At 40.1% G+C, this 24,079-nt stretch overlaps 1 protein-coding gene across 3 annotated transcripts in view; it reads right to left on the reverse strand.

Moving 5' to 3' along the window:
• The window catches only part of rasal2 (RAS protein activator like 2), a 393,387-nt gene extending 372,130 nt beyond the window's left edge, over positions 1-21,257 (reverse strand). Inside the window, exon 1 of one of the 3 annotated variants that reach the window (XM_043699987.2) lies at positions 20,860-21,257. In XM_043699987.2, the coding sequence (XP_043555922.2) occupies positions 20,860-20,992 (133 nt within the window). In that variant the 5' untranslated portion in view covers positions 20,993-21,257. Of the gene's footprint in view, positions 1-9,020; positions 9,176-20,859 lie in introns of those variants that run through there. The other 2 variants (XM_043699988.2, XM_043699991.2) reach the window with 2 other exon arrangements.
• Positions 21,258-24,079: the final 2,822 nt, after the last annotated feature.

A 24,079-nucleotide genomic window follows, 5' to 3' on the forward strand; every position in this document is an offset into this window, starting at 1 on the left:
ATTAGAGTTGGCAGGAAAGAAGCCTTTTTGCACACAAAAGTAACTGGAAAATAACACTATTACTCCAAAACACTACTCCAAAAGAGATGTCGAGACTGGAGGTTAATTGAAAATTTCAAAACTGAAATTAATAGATGTTTTATTCGGTCAGAGTATGAATCAATATGGAACCAAAGTAGCTAAACAAAGTCAAAGCAATGATCCAAAGAAATGGCAAAATAGCTTTGATGTGATTGAAGAATTCTGGGTAATCCAAGATGGAGGACGGGAAAGATTTCTGCCTGTAACAGGCTGCTCATTTTTTGAAGTATTTTAGGTGTTGGGGGTGATTTCCTCAAATTCTACAAGCAGCAATTACTGTTTTATATGCTGTTGCAATTGTTTTGGAACATTGACAAAAAAAGTCAAAATAACAACACTTTTAAAAGGGAGAAAGACAGACAAGGCAGCAGGCACTGTAAGGAAGAGAGAGAAAGAAACTCATACTGCTGGCACAGCAGTGAACCTGCGCAGTTACTGCCTTTGCTGTTTGAATTCATATATCAGTGGACATCAGAGTGTGTCTAGGAAAACTTAACAAACATCAAAATTGCTAGCTGATCTTGGAGGAACCTGTTTGGGAGGAGTCATAGCACAGAAACAGATAAATAAATAGTTTTAAGTATGGCCTTGCTGCAAATCTACAATACCGAATAGAGTGGGTTCTTTCTTGATTATATGTTTTTATTGATCTGTCGCTTGATTAAATGTTTAAAATATAAGCCATAAGTATTGTTAGCCTGGAGCAGTGTTTTGGACAGCAATAGGACGGTGCTATTTTCATGGTCTGTAGATTGGAAGGAGTAAACGGCCTTTTAGTAGAGTATCTGCTCTTCTTATCGGATGTGGGAGTTTCAGAAGAGTTTAAGGGTTACTGAGGATTATACCTGTAATACATGTCAGATCAAATGGATCGGTTGGAGTGACAGTTAGGGGCAAAGAGGAATTTACTCGAGCTAGGGGGTTGATGGCAGTTATAAGAAGGGGGAAAAGCTGTAGGTATTGTCAGGTAGATGGGTGAACTCCAAGAAAAATAGGAGAGGTAGGCAGGTACAAGGGTCTTCTGTGGTTATCCCCATTTCAAACAAGCATGCGGTTTTGGAAAATGTAGGGGTGATGGACTTTCAGGGGAATGTAGCATGAACAGCCAAGTTTCTGGTACTAAGACTGGCTCTCATGTAATGAGGGATACATTGGTTTCTTCGGGATCAATCGTGTTAGGGGACTCTCTAGTCAGGGGTATGGACAGACGTTTCTGCGCCAGCAGCGAAAAATCAGAATGGTGTGTTGCTTCCCTGGTGCCAGGATCACCTTACAGAAAGTGCAGAATATTCTCAAAGGGGAGAAGGTCCAACAGAAAATCATTGTACAGATTCGTACCAACGATATAGGAAGTGAGAACGATGAGGTTCTGAAGAGAGAATATAGAAAGTTAGGCAGGATTAAAAAGGAGGTCCTCAAGGGTAGTAATATCTAGATTACTCCTAGTGTTACGAGCTAGTGAGGGTAGAAATAGGAGGATACAGTAAATTAATGCATGGCTGTGGAGAAGGATTCACATTTTTGGATCATTTGAATCTCTTCTGGGGTAGAAGTGACTTGGACAATAAGGGTGGATTGCATTGGAATTGGAAGGGGAGTAATATACTGGCAGGGAAATTTGCGAGAGCTGCTTGGGAGGATTTAAACTAGTAACGGTTGGGTGGGGGGTGGGGGGGGTGGGAAGGATCCAGGGAGATAAACTCGGCATGGTTAGAAACATGGGACTGGGATATCACAGCAATTACAGAAACATGGCTCAGGGATGGATAGGACTGACAGCTTAATGTTCCAGGATACAAATGCTATAGGAAGGAAGGAAAGAGAGGCAAGAGAGGAGGAGAAATGGCGTTTTTGATAAGGGTGTACTGAGGGAGCATATTCCCGGTAATACATCCAAGCAAGTTATTTGGGGGGAACTGAGAAATAAGGAAGGGGTGATCATCTTATTGGGATATTATAGACCCCCTAATAGTCAGCTGGAAATTGAGAAACAAATTTGTGAGGAGATTCCATTTATCTGTAAGAATAACAGAATGGTTACGGTTAGGGATTTTAACTTTCCAAACATAGACTAGGACTGCCATAGTGTTAAGGGTTTAGATGGAGAGGAATTTGTTAGGTGTGTACAAGACAATTTTCTGATTCAGTATGTGGATGTACCTACAAGAGAAGGTGCAAAACTTGACTGACCTTTGGGAAATAAGGCAGGGCAGGTGACTGAGGTGTCAGTGGGGGAGCACTTTGTGGCCAGCGACCATAATTCTATTTGTTTTAAAATAGTGATGGAAAAGGATAGACCAGATCTAACAGTTGCGTTCTAAACTGGAGGAAAGCTAATTTTGACAGTATTAGGCAAGAACGTTCAAAAGCTGATTGGGTGCAGATATTCGCAGGTAAAGGGACAGCTAAAAAATGGGAAACCATCACAAATGAGATAACGAGAGTCCAGAGATAGTATATTCCTGTTAGGGCAAAGGGAAAGGCTGGTAGGTGTAGGGAATGTTGGATAACAAGAGAAATTGAGGGTTTGGTTAAGATATAGAAGGAAGCATATGTCAGGTACAGATAGGAGAGACTGAGTGAATCCTTACAAGAGTATAAAGGCAGTAGGAGTATATTTTAGAGGGAAATCAGGATGGCAAAAAGGGCACACGAGATAGCTTTGGCAAATAGAATTAAGGAGAATCCAAAGGGTTTTTACAAATACATTAAGGACAAAAGGGGAACAGGCGATCGAATAGGGTCGCTCAAAGATCTGCAAGGCAGCCTTTATGTGGAGCCACAGGAAGTGGGGAGATATTAAACAAGCGCTTTGCATCAGTGATTACGGTGAAGAAGGGCATGGAAGATACAGAATGTGGGGAAATAGATGGTGACATCTTGAAAAATGTCCATATTACAGAGGAGGAAGTGCTGGATGTCTTGAAATGCATAAAGGTGGATAAATCCCCAGGACCTGATCAGGTGTACCCTAGAACTCTGTGGGAAGCTAAGGAAGTAATTGCTGGGCCCCTTGCAGAGATATTTGTATCATCAATAGTCATAGGAGAGGTGCAAGGAGACTGGAGGTTTTCTAACACTGTACCACTATTTAAGAAAGGTGGTAAGGACAAGTCAGGGAACTATAGACCGGTGAACCTGACATCAATGATGGGCACGTTGTTGGAAGGAATCCTGAGGGACAGGCTTTACATGTATTTGGAAAGGCAAAGACTGATTCGGGATAGTCAACGGCCAGTCAGTTATATTTCCAGCATGGAAGAAATCATGTTGGTTGGAGGTAAAAAAATCAAGTACTAACCATTCATATTGTTGGCCTTGTCTTCTATACCAATGGAACAAATATCAGCTTCAAACCTAACATGTTTCAATGCAAGACTGTCTGAACTTAGATATAATCTTACCTGACATATGTTCTGGTATCCAATATATTCTGTTACATTTGATTATTTCAAGGAAGCTGTGATTTGCTTTCAATTCTGCTGAGGACAGGTGGTGATAGATATTATGGTAGAACTTAAGATATTTACTAAAGATAAAGGATGCAGTGCAAAGCATCACATTGCAACAAAACTCAATGCACAATGCAACCTCAAAGTTTGCTCTTTCCCAAGTGCCAGTCACACCAATGACATCTCCATATGAAGTGTCAAAGGGGAACATTATTACCCAAAATAAAACCTCACCACCTCAATCAGTGTAGAACTGCACTATTGTCACCATCCTGCTCACAGGATTTGCATAGCCTGAAACAACAAGACAGCAAAATGAAGTAAATTCTAGAAAATACAATTACCTATCTTTTCCAGGCAGAAAAACAAAAGCATAAATTCAAAACAAATTGCAAGAACAATTATACAACAACAATTCAGTATTAGAAACAAAAAAAAATTGGCAGAGAAATTATACCTCTGTTCTTTGGAGAGGACATTAAAACAAGATTCTTATGCCCACTCATGTGGATTAAGTTAACTATATTCAGAGATCGTATTCCTCACACACGATGCATTACTTTTTAAGTACATCCACTTTGGACATGGTCATGTCTCACTACAATATGTGTGAAACAATTTTGTTAGTATTGCTAGTGAAATTATGAACTAGTGGGGAGCACTCAATGCATCTGGAAATTTGATCGATAGGGTGAAGCTCAAGGTCAAGACAAAAATCTCCCACAAACTCCAATGTAGTGTAAATTGATGTACAGACCTTCAATTTCACAGCTATGTTCTACACTGCATTAAGGAAATGGCATTCCAGAAACAAGTCAATAATCTTAATTGGTACATAAGCAGGTGACTGCAAAAAATGACTGCAAAAAAAAATCAACTGACATAAATGTGCCATCATGCTGCAACCCACCATCTTGCAATTTGCTGAAAGCATTTGTCAATTTATGAAACAAGTCCAGAATCAATTCCCGCCTCAGGCAACTGTCTGTGTGGAGTCTGCACATTCTCCCCGTGTCTGCGTGGGTTTCCTCCAGGTGCTCCGGCTTCTTCCCACACTCCAAAAATGTGCAGGTAAGGTGACTTGGCTATGCTAAATTGCCCGTAGTGGTTGGTGAAGAGGTAAATGTTGGGGAAATGGATCTAGGTGGGTTGCTCTTCGGAGGGTTGGTGTGGACTTGTTGGGCCGAAGGGCCTGTTTCCACACTGTAAGTAATCTAGTAAATAATCTAAAACCCTCTCTGGATCTCTAAGGGTGGTACAAACAAGATTACACAAGCTCACAAGTTTCCTGCTGCTTCCACATTCTTTTTTGTCCTAACTTGAAATGACAACTCCCACAAGAATTAGCCCAAATCCCTCTGAACAACTACAGGAAAACCATCCTCACTGCATGCTTCAGGTAGTTGCTTATAGCATAATAATCTGACACAAAAAAGTTTTGCAGCACTGAACCCAACTCTTAACTTCTGTATTTTGTTACATTCCAGATTTTGTCTTATCACTGTCTAGTCAAATAACTCATCGACCAGAACAGCATGCTTCATCACCATTTTTAAAGTTTTGGTCATATTGTCTTCAGGAACTTTGACTATCAAAACACAAATAATACTTGAGTGTACCAGGCTTGAAAGCTCCCAATATTGGATATCTGCTTAGTTGCCCTGCTCTATATCTACTCCAGGGCACCAATACTCATTAAATTTGGGTACTAAACTGAACAGGACACTCCAAAGAAAAGGTCAATATAGATGTATCGCCTACATCTAGTATTCTTTCTTGTGAACTGCCTAATGCTAACAAGCCCCATTTACTTGTCCAGCAGTATCACCAAATTATTTGCGGACTTCGAATAATTAAACAATCTTTGTCTTCCTTTGTAATCTTTCATCATCCTTGTTAAAACAACACATCTGGAGTTTATTCATCTCAAAGAGACCCAACTACATAGTTTGCATCCCAGGGTTTTAAACCCAAGTAAGTGAGTAAGTGAGTAGTGGGCGGCATGGTGGTAAGCACTGCTGCCTCGCAGCGCCAGAGACCCGGGTTCAATTCCCACCTCAGTCGACTGACTGCGTTGAATTTGCACATTCTCCCTGTGTCTGTGTGGGTTTCCTCTGGGTGCTCCTGTTTCCTCCCACAGTCCAAAGATGTGCAGGTTAGGTGAATTGGCCATGCTAAATTGCCCGCAGTGTTAGCTGAAGGGGTAAATGTAGGGATATGGGTGGGTTGGGCTTCGGCAGGTCGGTGTGGACTTGTTGGACTGAAGGGCCTATTTCCACACTGTAAGTAATCTAAAAAAAATGCGCTGGGTGACTGAACCATGATTTTCTCAAGTTCAAATGATCAGAAACCATTCCTTTAAAATAGATAATGACACATATCACTCAATCACTTAAGAAATGTGAGGGGGACCCAGGCATTCATATACTATTTAGTCTAACATATTAACCAGAACTTATTAGGGTCTAAAGGATAAAGTTACTTGGCCACCATAAATAGTATTAGTTAATCAGGGAGAGACAGCATGTATTTGTAAAAAGGTAAGTTAAACCTGATGAAGATAATTGATTTTTTTAAGATATTAGAAATGGACAAGTGAATTCTATGAATGTTATTTAGATGGACTTACAGAAGAAATAGACAAGGATGATCTCAAGAATGAAGAGTTAGTCAAATGAAGAGCAGTTGAGGACTCAAGAGTCTGTACTCAGTAGATTTTAGAAGGATAAGGGGGAATCTGATTGAAACTTACAAAATAGTGGGAGGCCTGGATAGAATGGATATGGAGAATATGTTTCCACTAGTAGGACCCAAGGGCATAGCCTCAGAGTGAAAGGATGACCCTTTTGAGCTGAGATTAAGAGGAATTTTTTCATCCAGACAGTGGTGAATCTGTGGAATGCATTACCGCAGAAGGCTGTGGAGGCCAAGTCATTGAGTGTATTTAAGACAAAAATGGATTCTTGATTAGTAAGGGGATCAAAGGTTACAGGGTGAAGGCACGGTTTCAGAAATGTATCAGCAGTGATTGAATGATGGAGCAGACAGGATAGGTCGAATAGCCAAATTTTGCTCCTATCTCTTATGGTCTTATAATTGCAACATTTTTGTTATTTACTCATGGGATGTCAGCATCACTTGTTGGCCAGTATTTAATGCCTGTCCCTGGTTGCCTGACAACAGGGTGATGTACTGTCTTCTTGAACCACTGCAGTCCATGTGCACTAAGTAGAGCCTCAATGTTCTTAGGAAAGGAATTCCAGAATTCTGACCTAGCAATAGTGAAAGAGTAATGATATATTTCCAAGTCAGAATTGTGAGTGGCTTGGAAGGGAACTTGCAGGTGGTGGTGTTCTATATATCCACTGCCCTTGACCATCCAAATGGAAGTGGTTGTGGGTTTGGAAGGTGCTGTCTAAGGAGGTTTGCTCAATATCCACTGTGGATCTTGTACATAGTACACAGAGATGGTGCTGAATATCAGTAGTGGATGGAATGAACACTTGCAGATGTGGTCAAGTGAACTGCTTTGTCCTGGATGGTGTCAAGCTTCTTCAGTGTTCTTGGAGCTGCACTCATTCAGGCATGTGGTGAGTATGCCTTCAGACATCTTGTGCCTTATGGAAAGTGGGCAGGCTTTGGGAAGTCAAGAGGTGAGAGTTACACACTGTAGTATTCCTAACCTCTGACCTTCCCTTGCAAGCACTGTATTTATGGAGTGAGTCCAGTTGTTTCTGGTCAATGATAATCTCAAGGATGTTGATAGTGGGGATTCAGTGATCGTAACATGTCGAGGAGCGGTGGTTAGATTGTCTCTTATTGATGATGGTCATCTCCTGGCATTTGTGTGGTGTTAATGTTACTTGCTACTTGTCACTTGTCAGCCCAAACCTGTGTATTGTCTACATATTGTTGCATTTGAACAGGGACGAAGGGACAATGCTCCAAAAGCTTGTGATTTCAAATAAACTTGTCGGACAAAAACCTGGTGCCGTCTGACTTCGGATTTTGTTCACTCCAGTCTAATACCAGCACATCCATATTACTGGCACAGATAGACAAAGTAACAGTATGTAATCAATGGGATCCAATACAATCCATGTAACTGTCTCAACTACTTACTTCCGGGATGGTGAATCACGATATCATACAAGATCAATTTGTCTCAGACAAATGCAAGAATAAAGTTTAAAAAAAAATCTGAAACACTGGATTGTACATCTCAAGAATGAGAATACAACAGGGTTCAAAACTGCTATAGATCTACAAAGCTCTGATTACATCACACCTAGAGTACTTTCTCTTTTGAGAACCATACCTCACAGTAGTTATTTTGGAATGCAGTGTAAATTTACTCATAGTAGCTGGATTCCAAGGGTTAAATTAGAATGAGATATTACAGAAACTGACAATGAATTCCCTGAAATTTGGAAGTTTATGGGAGATTTTAATCAATGTTTTCAAGATATTAAGGGGAAAGAGATATATTTGGTGAAAAAAAAAATCCGCTAGTTGGGGAATCGAGAACGAGGAAGACAGTGTAAAAGTTTGCAAAGGGCCTTTCAGGAATGGAAGAAGAAAACCTTGCGCACATTTGGAATTCTTTTCTGTTAATTGCAATTGATAAAGGGTCAATTGATCCTTTTCAATCAGAGATTAATAGATTTCTGTTAAACAGGTATTGAAGAAAATGGTGTAAAGGTGTGTACATGAAGTGAGGTCACAGATCATTCACAATCTCACTGAATGGCTGAACAGGCACGACAAACCAAATAGTCTACTCTTGTTCCTATGTTCCTAACCACACTCAGTGACCAAGCATTGTTGTTTTGTAAAACAAGTGTTGGAGAAATTCATATAACTAGTTTCTCATTACACAGATTTAATTTAATTTCCATTAATAGGAACAGATTCTTAAATTTTATGTTTGATTATAGATGCCTTTTAAAGCAAATCAGTATCTTCCAAAGTATGTAGTGTTTGATGTAATAAGGAGCACCGATTAATTGTTCTGCACTCACATAAAAAATTTACCTGAGGATCACCCTTTGCTCGCCAACTGACAAGGAGGTGACTTAAAAATAGAGCAAATAAATGAGGGAATAATTACTTGGCTAAAAACTGTCAATAAAGTGAGGCTATATTTTTTGTTCTTGATTATTTTTGACAAATTGTGACCAGTTTTTAAATTTAATATTTATTAATTTGATAAGTATTAAAATCCACAAGTTGGAAAGCCAACTTAAACCAATCAGTTCAGAAATTGTACAAGCTAGGAATTACCAAGTTTATTCTTCTCAGCAAAATGTTCAGCCATGTCAAGAATTAAGAGCTGCATCAATATGAGTAAATGAAAGCTAGTTTCAGTGTAGGTCTTCAATTTTTCCTCTCAAATGAAGGCAATGAATTATGAACATTAAAGTTTCTGCCCAATGAACAAAAATTTTGACGAGTATGCTGTACTAAAAGACATAAATGCGACCTTACCTGAAGGCAGAAAAGTAAGTTTTACTATTCAAAGAAAACTGCTTTGAGCAATGAAGGGCCACAGCAAAAATGATGAACAGACATTAACAGCTGCTCCCTTTCCTCTTCATTTTCCATGCTTTGCACCATCTCTGGATGCGAGTTGTTGCTTTCAGGCTTCTAAATATGGAACTGAAACTGTCTGGTATGTGGCGTCGTAGTATGACTTTCTGATGACTTTCTCTTGAATGACAGTACATAAGGGTCTGGACTTCACCAAGAATGTGTTTAACGAAGGACTGTTGAGACCATAAACAGCATGATGGGAACTGCAGGAACAAATCTAAGGTGCCAGTTCAGTGACAAGTGTTTTGCTGAAGCTTGAATTGAAGTCTCCCAGCTTTATCTAGTGGTAGGAAAACATGATGCTGAAGGAAAAAAATGTTATCTTTCACTGGGAGCATATAATGCAGACGGCATAACCACAGCAAGAGTAAATATTTGTGACCTGTGGTCTCCTAGTAACAGTGATTCAATACAGGAGTGTGTCTGAGTATTTCAGATGCCAATGTTAAATGCAGCATTTTGACATGAAATTGAAAATGGTTACACAAAGTAGAAGTACTCTCTCAACTGCAAACCAACTGAAAACAGGTGAGAGGGCAGTGACAGGACAGATGAATGGAGAATAAATCAAGACAATCAGAAATACTTGATAAATATCCCAAATCATTTTCAAATCTCATAAATTGTAAACTTTGAGCAGGTGTAAATTATCTACATTACTTTTGAGTAACCACAAACCACTTTTGAAAATCTTGCTCTCTGTTGAACACCCACAAGAACCACCTGACTGAACAGCTGTCTTGTCAACAAATTCTTCAAGTGACAACAGCATTTCTTGATTCTTAACTTAAGCTACTCAGCCTGTTTGACTATAATGAGCATCAACTGCCATGAGCTACACCAGTTGTCCTGCCCCAGACACAGACTTCTCAAATGCCATTACTCAGTTTAGTGGAAAATGCATCCAGCTCCTGTTGGCTCCTTTAGCCACCAATGCACCATTCTGAAAAGGCACAAGGTGACAGCCTGCAGAAGAAAAGTTAACACTAATGAATTAGATTAAATGCTGAATTTGCAATGTCTCAGTGTAAATGGAAGAGAGTTATGTTTACACCAGATATGCAAATTTCATTTTCTTCTATCCATGCAAAAATTAACCTTCAAATATCGAAATGTGGTCAATTCTAAGAAGGCAAATTATTATTTAAAAAAAGATTTGTTTCCGCAAACTTTACTTCAGAACTCAGCTAAATTTGCAACATTTGTTACACACAATAGTGACAGAGCTGTTCACATCCTTTGGATGCTCCAACTTCAGCCTATCAAATGATGGAAGGGGATATGAAACTTACCCATGGAAACCAATCTAATACCTGGCCAAGATGACCAAAAAAACTCTTCATTATGTTACCTCTCATGGAATAAATGTGGACAAATAAAGCAAATGGTTCTTGGACAAAATGGCCCTTTGAAGTGGCACTGAAGGGCAACTGATATTCGAACAACCTGATGGCTGTGAACTCTAATTCTTCAAAAGATAGAAAGGGGACAGAAAACGAGCACAAAGTTACTGTACTTTTTGAGTAAGATCCCATCTTTGAAGACATGGAATGATTAAATATTCTTCTTATGTCTGACTACGTTTTGTAGAAATTTAAGCCAAGAAACAGAACGTTCTGGTCAAATTATACCTTGAAAATCAATTTTTTTATCCAGGTCCCAGCATCTCACATACTTTCCTTCAAATCACATTTCTCTATCCATCATCCTTTCCCTCTCCGGATCCATGAGAGAGTTTAAAGCAGGACAGAGAAAAGCTTTAAAATATAGAAGTACATATATGGCAGCAGAATATGTACTTTTAATGATACAACAAATGCATTTCGCTTGAAAGATATAAATAAACATAGAATCCCTAAAGTGTAGAAAGAGGCCATTCTGCCCATCGACTCTGCATCAACTCTCTGAAATGAAGGCCCTCACAGACAGTCATCCATGGCTGAAATTAAATTCAGGTCCCCGGCAAATTGAAGCAACAATGCTAACTACTGTGCCCACCATGCTGTCCTACATATATTTTGCATAAATGAAGTACCTTGATTTGCAAATCTATAAGTTTAAAACATTGATCTTATTTTGCAGATAATGTCCACTTCATTACTGAGACAACAACAATCAGAGGAATAAATGTGAAAACTTGCTGGAATTAGCTTAACTCTTGCCCCCATGATAGTCAACAATTCTACAGAGCTAGTATTTAATGTCATTGCACAATAAAATAGTATTTCCCAACTCTACCTGAAACTAAAAAATGAAAGCAGCTCAGGAACAGTGCTTCAGCACACCTGAACTGCAAAGGCTGATATAAAATCATCCCACAATTACCCAGATCCTAAAAACCATCACATACAAAGGTGTCATACCCCACTGACCACAATATTGAGCCTCTTGAGTTACTAAAAATAGGAGAACTTGTGCAGAAGATTTTAAACAAAAGGATGAACTTAGAAACAAACAGAGAAAGGTGGAGAAACTCAAGCTTGGCAGCATCTGTGGAGAGAGAAACAGAGTTAACATCTCCAGTCTGGTATAACGCTTCTTCAAAACTAATACAGGATATTTTTATTTTCTAAGTATTCGAGACATTTCAATGTTTATCTTGAGCTTTTTAAGAAAATACTGCAGTAGTAATTATTGTCGAATTTGAGTGTAAACATGCAATTTCATTTTATGCTTCTCTCAAATTGAGAAACAAAGAAAATATTGAGGATTTTTTAAAAATCAGAATTACAAAAATGAGACATTGCTTCTTGCACTTTCTCCTTTAGAAAATATTTCAAGTGTTTTTTTTAAACATGTCCTCAGCATCGATCACAATTATTGCAACTCTTCAGTATAGGAGGATGAAATAGACGTAGCTACATCAATCACTAATAAGCGATTATGAATGGATTTTCCATATGGTGATGAATCAGTTCATCAGGTGCTGTACATGTTTCTGAATTCTTAAAAGGGCCATTGTGCTGTCCCATTCCACTTCATCTACTTTCAACGCAAACGTTAATTGCAGCCACGCCAAGTTAATGAGTTAACAAGCAAAACAAAAGCAGTATTGAAATCTCTGCCTCAGCTGAGAGTCACACAGCTGAGAATGCATAACTCACCCAAACCATTTCCTGATACAATCACTAATAAACTGGAAGCAGTGATTCAGTGACCACAACATACTGATACACATTCAGCAGCTATTTGGTCCAGACACCTGGAACTTGCGTTTTAATTGTGACAGTTTCGAGAGAACTGGGATTCTGGAGTGCAAGCCTTGTGTTATACTGTCAGGACTTCTCTCATTTTCACATGCTGATTTTTCAGTATTTTCTGCTGTAACACCAATTTCCCAGAATTTGAATTGTTTCCTAATTACATTCAAAATTGTCTATTACTCTCTTCAGCTAGTTACAAGGACTGCGGCAAGTTCAGTGCTGGTTGACTTTTGCCAATTGTATCCCAATATCTTGGAGGAGAGGGCGAGCAATTACCTCTACTCTCTGGTGTCACTAACTGTCCCAAACAAAGTTAAAAATCACACAACACCAGGTTATAGTCCAACAGGTTTAATTGGAAGCACACTAGCTTTCGGAGCGACGATGAAGGTGATGAAGGAGCGTCGCTCCGAAAGCTAGTGTGCTTCCAATTAAACCTGTTGGACTATAACCTGGTGTTGTGTGATTTTTAACTTTGTTCACCCCAGTCCAACACCGGCATCTCCGAATCATGTCCCAAACAAAGTTATTAATTTATTCCAAGGGTTGCAACAAGTGACAGGCATAACCCTAGTACCTGCACATCCAATTGGCCAAGTTAATGTAAAACAAAGAACAATTCAGTCCAACCACCAGAATTGATCCACAATCTGAACTGCAAAACAGTGTGTTTCTGATATATACACCTTTCAATTGAACTTTAGTTAGTTTTATTGGCGCCAGTGGAAATAACTTGTGCAATATAATGAATCACCCTCTTGACACTTAACTCAAGAGTTTGAATCATTTATGATTGCTCATCATATATCAAGGTACACAGAGCCCTAAACAGACTTGATAGTGTAGATGATAAAAGGATCCTCAAATTAGAAATGAGGCTAGAATTAAGAGGCACAGTTTAAAATTAAAGAGGTCTCCCATTTTAGACAGAGGTGAAAAGGAAAGTTTACTTCAACAATCATGAGTCTTTGGAATCCTACCTCCAGATAGTGGCATTGGCAGTTTCTTTTAATACTTTTAAGAGAAATGTAGATAGTTATATAACTCGGGAGTCAAAGTTGTAGACAAGACTGGAGTCAAGGCCACAAATCAGACATGATCTTTTCAAAAGGCAGAGCAGGCTGGAGAGACAGAATGTCTTACTCCTATTCCTCGTTCATATATTTGTATTACTTAGTGACCTTTACAACTCCCAACATTGGTCAACAGTGCAAGGGAGCAACAAATGATGCCTGAGACATTTGATATAAAAGACATATATATAAACATTGAAATTAATAACTGGTAAAGGAGCACCAAAATCATTGTCATGTACCAATAGGACTCGTATACTATCTTATTGGAATAAAAAGATGAAATAATAATAAAGGCAAACCAACCAAGATGGAGATGACCAAGACCGAAGCAGACCATAAAACACAAGCATAGGAGAAAACAAATAGAATAGCCAAGTATCACCTTTCCCTCATTTCCTCAGCTTTCAGATTCAAATTTCAAGCTATTTTCCAAAAGGTCAGCCTGTCAAGTGACTCTGCATCTTCATAATCAGTGCATTTGAAATAATTTCATTCCTCAATGAATGAGAAACCACTGCACTGATGAAAACATGCAGTTTTACACTACTGATCTTGCTGGTAAAGACCCTTACAAAAGTTATGCTTTGTTGCATGAAGTGTAAGTGGATTTTTAACAGAGTACCAAGGTCATAATTACCACTGAATAGTTTGACTGGCCCTGAAAATCTAGTTTCAGATTTGTGAAATTACAGATTGTTTCATTATAGTTTTTTAATTTTAATATTTCAATTTCTACTTTATCCCCAACTATATTTTGATCATTTATTTCATTGTGTTTAGTATCTCACCCACCTCTTGTTGTTCCAAATGCGGACACCCTTGCTGATCTTTAAGGAGTCCTATTTTCTCCCGAGTTATTCTTTTGCCATTCAGGTACTTAGAATCATAGAGTCATAGAGATGTACAGCATGGAAACAGACCTTTCGGTCCAACTCGTCCATGCAGACCAGATATCCCAACCCAATCTAGTCCCACCTGCCAGCACACGGCCCATATCCCTCCAAACCCTTCCTATTTATACACCCATCCAGACGCCTTTTACATGTTGCAATTGTACTAGCCTCCACCATTTCCTCTAGCAGCTCATACACGTACCACTCTCTGTGTGAAAACATTGCCTCTAGGTACCTCTCCAGTTTAATAATATCTTTCCCACAGCAGGGTGATTAGAATTGTTCATGGTGAATCCCTGGAGGGGCACAGGCGGAGTAGGGGTACATTTAAGAGTGAAATCAGGATGGCCATAAGGGGACATAAGAAGGTTTTGGCAAATAAGGTTACGGAGAATCCTAAGAGAGTCTATAAAATAATTTGGATGTGAGCATAAGAGGTCTGTCAGTTTGCAGATGATACCAAAATTGGAGATGTAGAGGACAGCGAAGACGGTTACCTCAGCATACAACAGGATCTTGATCAGATGGGCCAATGGGCTAAGAATTGGCAGATGGAGTTTAATTTAGATAAATGTGAGGTGCTGCATTTTGGGAAAGCAAATCTTAGCAGGACTTATACACTTAATGGTAAGGTTCTAGGGAGTATTGCTGAACAAAGAGACCTTGGAGTGCAGGTTCACAGAACATAGAACAATACAGCACAGAACAGGCCCTTCGGCCTTCGATGTTGCGCCGACCTGTAAAATATTCTCAGCTCGTCCCCCTACACTATCCCAAAATCATCCATGTGCTTATCTAAGGATAGTTTAAATCTCCCTAATGTGGCTGAGTTAACTGCATTAGCAGGTAGTGCATTCCACGCCCTTACCACTCTCTGCATAAAGAACCTGCCTCTGACATCTGTCTTAAATCTATCACCCCTCAATCTGTAGTTATGCCCCCTTATACACGCTGACGTCATCATCCCAGGAAAAAGACTTTCACTGTCTACCTATATAATCCTCTGATCATCTTGTATGCCTCTATCAAATCCCTCTTAGCCTCCTTCTTGCCAATGAGAACAGACCCAAGTCTCTCAGCTTTTCCTCATAAGACCTTCCCTCAGGTAACATCCTGGTATATCTCCTCTGCACCTTGTCTAATGCTTCCACATCCTTCCCAAAATATGGGGACCAGAACTGTACACAATATTCCAAGTATGGCCGCACTAGCATTTTGTATAGTTGCAGCATGATATTGCAGTTCCGGAACTCAATCCCTCTACCAATGAAACCTAACACACCGAATGCCTTCTTAACAGCACTGTCGACCTGGGTGGCAACTTTCAGGGATCTATATACATGGACTCCAAGATTCGTCTGCACATCCACACTACCAAGAGTCTTTCCATTGACCCAGTACTCTGCCTTCCTGTTATTCTTCCCAAAGTGCATCACCTCACATTTAGCTGCATTGAACTCCATTTGCCACCTCTCAGCCCAATTCTACAGTTTATCCAAATCCCCCCACATCCTGTAACATTCTTCTACACTGTCCAGTACTCCACCGACTTTAGTGTCGTCTGCAAATTTACTAATCCATCCACCTATACCTGCGTCTAAGTCATTAATAAAAATGACTAACAGCAGTGGTCCCAAAACAGATCCTTGTGGCACACCACTAGTAACCGGACTCCAGGCTGACTATTTTCCATCAACCACCACTCGCTGCCTTCTTTAAGAAAGCCAGTTTCTAATCCAAACTGCTAAATCACCCTCAATTCCGTGCCTCTGCATTTTTTCCAACAGCCTACCATGTGGAACCTTATCAAAGGCTTTACTGAAGTCCATGTATACCACGTCAACTACCCTAGCCTCATCTCCATCTTGGTCACCTTCTCAAAAAACTCAATGAAGTTTGTGAGATACGACGAAACCATGTTGACTATCTGAAATCAAACTGTTGTTTGCGAGATGATTATAAATCTTAACTCTTAAAATCCTTTCCAAAACCTTTCCTACAACAGAAGTAAGGCTCACTGGTCTATAATTACTTGGGTCAGCTCTACTGCCCTTCTTGAACAAGGGCACAACATTTGCAATCCTTCAGTCCTCTGGCACCAAACCTGTAGACAATGACGACTCAAATATCAAAGCCAAAGGCTCTGCTATCTCCTCCCTAGCTTCCCAGAGAATCCTCGGATATATCCCATCCGGCCCAGGGGACTTATCTACTTTCACTCCTTCTAGAATTGATAACATCTGTTCGTAACTAACTTTGAAAGTTCATAGCTCCTTTAAAGTGGAGTTGCAGATAGATAGGATAGTGAAGGCCGCATTTGGCATGTTTTCATTTATTGGTCAGAGTACCGAGTACAGCAGTTGGGAGGTCATGTTGCGACTATACAGGACATTAGTTAGACCACTGTTGGAATATTGCATGCAATTCTGTTCTTCCTATCAGTAGGATGTTGTGAAACGTGAAAGGGTTCAGAAAAGATTTAAAAGGATGGTTCCAGGGTTGGAGGATTTGAGCTATAGTGAGAGGTTGAATAGGCTAGGGCTGTTTTCCCTGGTGCATTGGAGGCTGAGGGGTGACCTTATAGAGGTTTATAAAATCATGAGAGGCATGGAAAGGATAAATAGATGAAGTCTTTTCTCTGGGGTGGGGATTCCAGAACTAGAGGGCATATGTTTAGGGTGAGAGGGGAAAGATATAGATATGAATCAGTTCTACGAAGATTTTTTTTTCTCTGGTCAAAAAGGTCAATTTTGAACAGAGTCCTAAGTGCATTAGTTCCAAGTAAGTACAATTGCAATTGAGTGTCTGGGAAATATTCCTGTCGCGTTATGGATACAATATATAAAGAAACAGGAGTTAAGTGCCGAAGGAAGTTTTAGATTTCTCCTAATAGGACAATGAGGTTTTTCAGTCAGTTGAGGGGAACCAGTCAAGTGTTTGAGTGAGGAGGTTCCAAATCATGAGAATTTGGACAAAGATCTTCAAGTTGTTAGAACTGATAAAGTTTAGGCCATCAGAATTAAGAGGGGTTCATGCCAGTGAACTCAGAAAGGAATTGTTTAAAAAAAAAGTCTTGACACACCAAGAGTCAAGAAACGAGTTTAAAAAAGGTGACATAGGAGTGAGTTTCTAACAAATAGCATTGGCAAAAGGTTGAAACTTAGTTTTGATGTTTGTGTTCTGATCTTCCTTTCAGCTTTCAATCTATATGCAGCTTTGTTTTCTTTTCCGTATTTTGTGTGGTAAACTTAATATTCTGCAATTCAAGAACATCCATAGTCTTGTGTGAACATTTCAGTGCTTGACCAACTTAACCAGCTGCAAAAAAACAAATATATGATCTTTCATTTGACGATCTGATTTGTCCAGTATTATCATCAGCTAGGATCATAACAATATCCCACCATTTCTTAAGTTATGATATGTTTGAACTCCATCCACACAGTAGAAAGATTTTCAGCCAGTCAGGCATTTGCTTTCAATTTATCATTTTCTCTCCCATCCCCATAGGGCGCAACCACGTTTTTTTGGATGCTAAGATAAATGCAATTGCAATTCACATTAATTCTCAGCAGTCTGCTCTCTTCCCTTGCAAATTCAAACTTCCTCACTTGCATATTTACGCAGAAACAAACAGAGACTCTGTAATATGACTGGCACTTTTTGAGGCTTGCAAACTATTCTTCATTGACAACTGATGCTTCACATCTTTATATTTCTCATTTATGCATTTTAGCTAAATAATAAATGATGACAACTTGGACTAGAATCATTGAACAAATCGAACAGTTTAAATGGGAACAATCAAAGTATCAATCTGCCCCTAAAGAACTAACCTTTTCAAGATGTGTATTTCAAACTGATATTACTTGTAACAATATCTTTTACATATTGTGCACTTTTTAAAATAATTTATTATTAAAAAAAATTTCACTCCACTCCATTCACTCCCCCAAGAATTCCTGTACACCATCAAAGACACCAAGATAGAAGAGGACAAAATAATGGTCTCCTTTGACATTACATCCCTTTTCACATCAATTAACATCAACCTGGCCAAAGAACCACTGGAATCACTACTAGGAAAACCAGATCACAAACACCAGACAGCACCAACTTCATCAGCAAAGACAACATCCTCAAGCTAGTGAATCTGTACCTCACCATCCACTTCACATTTAATAAACAAAACCTGCAAACAAATCAACAGAACAACTATGGGATCACCAATATCAGGGCTCATAGGTGAACAACTTGAACAAGCTGCCCTCCCATGTATCCAACCCAAACTTTGGGCCCACTCTGTGGATGTCACCTTTATCATCAAAAAAAAAACGGCACAAACTAGAGGAAACATACAACATCGTCAACAATATCCTGACAGGCATAAAATTCACATAAGAGGAGGAGAACGACAACAGACTCCCATTCCTCGCCATGACAGTACAACATAGTTAACGGAGAGCTTCTACGGAAAAACAAAACACACAAACCAAATACTTCAGAAGCAATCACCCGAACACCCACAAATGAAGCTGCATTAAGATTTTATTTCAATGAGCTACATCACACTGCAGCACCAAGAACTGCAAAGAGCAGGAGAAAAATATCTATACGTTTTCAAGAAAAACGGGTACCCAATAAACACGATCCATCAATTCCTCAGAAAAAAATCCAAACAGACAATGCAACCAAAAACTATCGTCACATTACCTTACATCAAAGACATATCAGAAATGACTTCCAGACTATTCAGACCCCTTGGCATCATGGTAGCCCACAAACTTACTAACACACTTCAACAGCGACTAATGAACCTAAATGATCCATTAGAGACCACCAGCAAAACTAACTTCATTTACAAGATACCATGTGAGAACTGTAAAAAAAAAAATCGGACAAACTAGCAGGAAACTTGCCACCAGAATACATGAACACTAACTGGCCACCAAAAGACATGACACACTCTCACTAATTTCCAAACATACAGACAAAGGACACAACTTTGACTGGGACAACACACACACATCCTAGGACAGGCGAAACAAAGACACACAGGCAAATTCTTAGGAGGTAAGGCATTCTAACCATAGCTCCATCAATAAACACATGAACTTAGATCCTATCTACCTCCCCTCGGGGAAAAAAACGGAAATGACATCACCCACTTTAAGAAACCAAGACCTATAAATAGAGAGGCGGGACATACCACCATCGCTTTCACCAGAGACTCTGACTGATGATGTTACCTAGTATGGTGACGAAACGTCCGAAGACAAACCCTCAAGCTCAGCGAGTTAGCTCACAGGCTTACCATTAATCTGAGCTACAAATCTTCTCAAAACTCACTAACAATTTATTAAAATTTAAAATGAGTTTAGGACACGCAATCTTAACTTATTTTATCTAACTTAATGGGGTTTATTAATAAGCGACAACCATTAAATTAGCACGGTGGACATTATCACATACGACGAATGCAAGTGTATGAAAATCAAGCTCTTTTTTCGCTTCTTACAACCTGATACTCATCTTATAACATTGTTGTAATGATGAAAAACGGTCAACGAAATTAATTGCTAAATATACAAAATTTAAAAATCAGGGACAGCGCTCAATGCCACCATAAGGTGGGGGGTGTGAAGAGTAACAGGGCAGCGCTGGAAAGCCAATCGTTCTTGCGTTCATTCATCCAATTTCACGTAAAGCCACAGCTGACCACCTTTCTCACATTCAACAGCAAAATTTCACGAGTTCAACTTCATTCGTTGGCAGTGGCCGCACAGAGTGAGAAATCATGTCTGATCCACCACGCCAACAAAAGTCAAATATTTTCAAACATCTGCTTTATTTGTCAACAAGCAAACTAGGTAGCTGCCAGCTGAACCACTAAAACAGCATCAGTTACACAACGGCGACAATTAAAAGTTGCAAACTAACCACACGAACGTTATTTCTGAGAGTAAGTTTCTGGAGCGCAAATTTAGCCAATAGCATTGCTTCCGTAAGAAAAATTACAACTCTTCCCAAGATAAAGTGTTTGTCGCACGGGTTAAAGCACAATTTGAGAGTTCAGTCAACTGCATGATTCATTTCCCTTCCATGCTTCGCACTTTCTCCCTAACTTCTCCTCCAAAGTTAGTTTCCTCCATGCAGATCCCACCATTTCTGCCACAGCGACAAGTCGCAGTCCTGTCCTGGTTGAGCGGTCTCTCAAGCGCCTCAACATATTATCCAGAAGCCGTCCTCCGTCCACCCAAACCCTGTGCCCTCTGTCCAATCCTGATGCTTTTCGCACAGACTCCTTAATCTAACCCTGGCCCCCTCCATACAGACCCCTCAATCCAACCCTCACCGCCCTCCCCACAGACTCCTCAATCCAACCCTGGCCCCCTCCACAGAGACCCCTCAAATCAAATCCTGATCGCCTTCATTAAGACCCCTCAATCCAACCTTACCCCTTCCATGCGAACCTCTCAATTCAGTCACCTCCGCCCAAACCCTGTTTCCCCTCCTCCCTCGCTCCCCTCTGTTCCCCTACTCTCACAGCCCGGCACCTTACCATACACTCGGATCCATCCCTGTTGCTGACACACCGACTCCAGCAAAATCCGTTCCACGGGGTCGAGAGCGGTCTCCTCGATCCCGGAGCCCGGGAGCAGATCCAGCCGCTGGGTCCCGTCCAGTGCTTCCATCCCGGCACCACAGCCGACTCGAACCGCGGAGCGTCCTCCGGGCTGTGGTTGTTGACTGCGCCCTGCCCCCCTCCCTCAGGCCACTTCAATCTCAGGCGGGAAGGGAACCCCGCTGACGAGGGGATGGGGCAAATCAATAGGATCGGCCCGGGATCGCCCAGAGAACCGCCAGCGGCCCCGGCTCCAGCTCCAGCACACAGTCAGCCATAGCAACAGGCCCTGCAATCACACCCCGAGCTATCGCACCTAACAACAGCCCCCTCAATCTCGCACAGAGTCTTCGACCTCAATCGCACACAGAGTCATCGACCTCAATCACAGCCCCCTCAATCACACTCAGAGTCAATGACGCCCCCACCCCCCAGTCACACTGGAGGTTAGGAAACAGCTCTGAATCTTGAAGAAGATAAACTTGCCATCCTGGGCTCCCTCATAGTCTGAGCAGCAGTGTCACTTATCCAAAGTAATTTATACCTGACTGTTATCATATAATCTATCAAACTGCTGTATGCATATTATTTTAGACTAGACTCTTTTTGGAAGGCTTTAGAGCAAATGGATTTCCTGAACCACACAAGACCTGTCAGATCTTTTAAGTAGCAGCAAGTCTACCTGATTAATCTCTCAGCACATTAACTGCGGTGACAACTGCGGTAGTTCATGTGTAGAATGAACTGCCAGATGAAGTGGTGGATGCTAGTACATTTGCAACATAAGAAAAGATTTGGAGGGATATGGGCCAAACGCAGTCAAGTGAGATGAGTTTAGTTTGGGGGCATAGTTGACCCTGGACTAGTTGGACTGAAGGATCTGTTTTCATGCTGTATGTCTCCATGATGACCACTTATGCAGACTCCAGTGAACTTTTAAGAAATTTTCAGACACAGCTTTAAGAATGCCACTCGTGTTGACAGTCAGCAGCTGGGAAGTCGAACGTTCAAAAAGCCTGCAGTACAGCAACTCTTACCTTAAGTCAGTTCTTAAGGTAAAGATTTGCCTGTAAATTGGATATTAAATCTGAAGCTTAACAAGTCAAATCAAATAGGAGAAATTGAGGACTGCAGGTGCTGGAGATCAGAGTCGAGAATGTGGTGCTGGAAAAGCATAGCACGTCAGGGAGTATCAGAGGAGCAGTAGAATCGACGTTTCAGGCATAAGCCCTTCCTGATGATGTTCCTCTGATGCTGCCTGATCTGTTGTGCTTTTCCAGCACCACAATCTTGACACAAGTCAAATCAAAGCAAAATACTGTGGATGCTGAAACTCTGAAACAAATACAGCCATTGCTAGAGAAATTCAACAGGCCTGGCAGCATCTATGGAGAGAGAAACAGAATTAATGTTTTGAGTCCAGTATGTCAGTTCTGAATAAAAGTCATACTGGACTTGAAGCCTTGACTGTTTCTCTCTCCATGGCCTGATGAGTTTCTCCAGTATTATGTGTTTTTGACATTGAACAAGTCATTACATTTTGCATATGTAGCAATGAAGCTTTTAAGTCAGAATTTACAGAGACAGAATTGATGTTGGAATTACTTATGAGTCTTTGTCAGAATTATTACTGTCCAAAGCAAACTTATCTTTGGAGCAAGACATTCAGATGGTGAGTAAAGTAACAGTCCGAGGCAGCACAAACCAATCTTAAGAGGAGAGGATCAATCTTATCATAGGATATCATCAGAATCCATTCAATTCTTAAGGTACAAAGAGCCAGACGAAACAAGCTAGTATCGAGAGAAGCCAGTACAGAGAATAGACCAGATAGTAGACATCCCCAAAGAGCAGTGTCAATGCTGTGAGGCAAAGAACATTACAGATCCAAGCAGTACCCAGCTATTAAAACATTATGTTTTGCCTGTAAAACAAATTCCAGAAGTCATGTAGAAGTTACAGTTACAGAGCAGGTACAGGTCAAACAGCTACTCCCCCAAAGAAGTTAGTGAGGTAATAAAATAGTGATAGTGGAAGAAATGTCAAAAGGTAACTCTTTGGGAAAATAGATGTTCCAGCCTATTCATTGAGGCAGAAGATTATTTTGTAAACTGACATCAAATTTTAAAAGTATGATATGACTGAAGAAACACTGTTTACACCCTACAACGGTGCAATTATATTGTCTAAATGGAATTTTCAAGATGACAGTTCTGTTAAAAGGGATACCAGATAGTGGAGAACATATATACTTTACAATCAAGGATTCTCACTCTTTAGCATGAGTGATTGTCGTGGATCTCAAGCTTCTTCAACTGGCAAAGTAATTGGCCAAGAAACAGCCAGTCATGCAAACATTGCTGACCCTTGCTGTTTTAAATTTATTCAACAATTATAAGAGTGGGAAATACTTTATGCCAATCCCATATAGTGCAGGGTCACATTTTATTAATAAATTAAAGAATTTGCGAAGGTCAATATCACTAATTTCAATCTATTCTGTCTTCTTTTTGGACTCTGAAAGAAAACAGTGTCTGAGAAGCTCTCTTGGTTGTTGCTTGATCTATACAAGTAACATCTAATGATACAACCACAGGTCAAAGAAATACTAGATCGTGAACAGAGCTTCTCAGAGACTGTTCTTTTTTAAGAGTCCAATAAGAAGACAGATTAGATTGAAATTAGTGATTCTGACTTTAGCAAATCCTTTCATTTATTAATAAAATGTGAACCTGCAACTATGTGGGATTGGCAAGGGGAAGCAGTCCTGGAGAAAAGTTACCTTAGAGCAGCGACCAGAGCAGAGCAGACTGGAGGCTTTGAGCGGAGCAGGAACAGTTGTTAGACTGGGGTCTGGCATGGGCTGTCAGACCACATGTGGAAGCTCCTACATTGAGCTACTGGAATGGAATATTGATGTGTAATTTATCCAGCTGTAATATCTGTTCTTTTAACAATGTCTTATTTCTAACTTATTGTATGAATCACTTTACTTTTTTTTATTCATTATTTTGTATCTAAGATTTGTACCTAGGTACTTGTACCTAAGATGGTGCCATTAGAGGTGATATTGTAAAACTTGAAACTATATTTCTACTTGAGTACACATGACAATAAAGGATATTGATATTGACTGTCTCTTTACTCTGTAAAGTTG

This window comes from Chiloscyllium plagiosum, unplaced genomic scaffold (assembly GCF_037043375.1).
Source record: "Chiloscyllium plagiosum isolate Xiang-an unplaced genomic scaffold, Cpla_swu_hap1 HiC_scaffold_9, whole genome shotgun sequence".
NCBI classification, from domain to species: Eukaryota; Metazoa; Chordata; class Chondrichthyes; order Orectolobiformes; family Hemiscylliidae; genus Chiloscyllium; species Chiloscyllium plagiosum.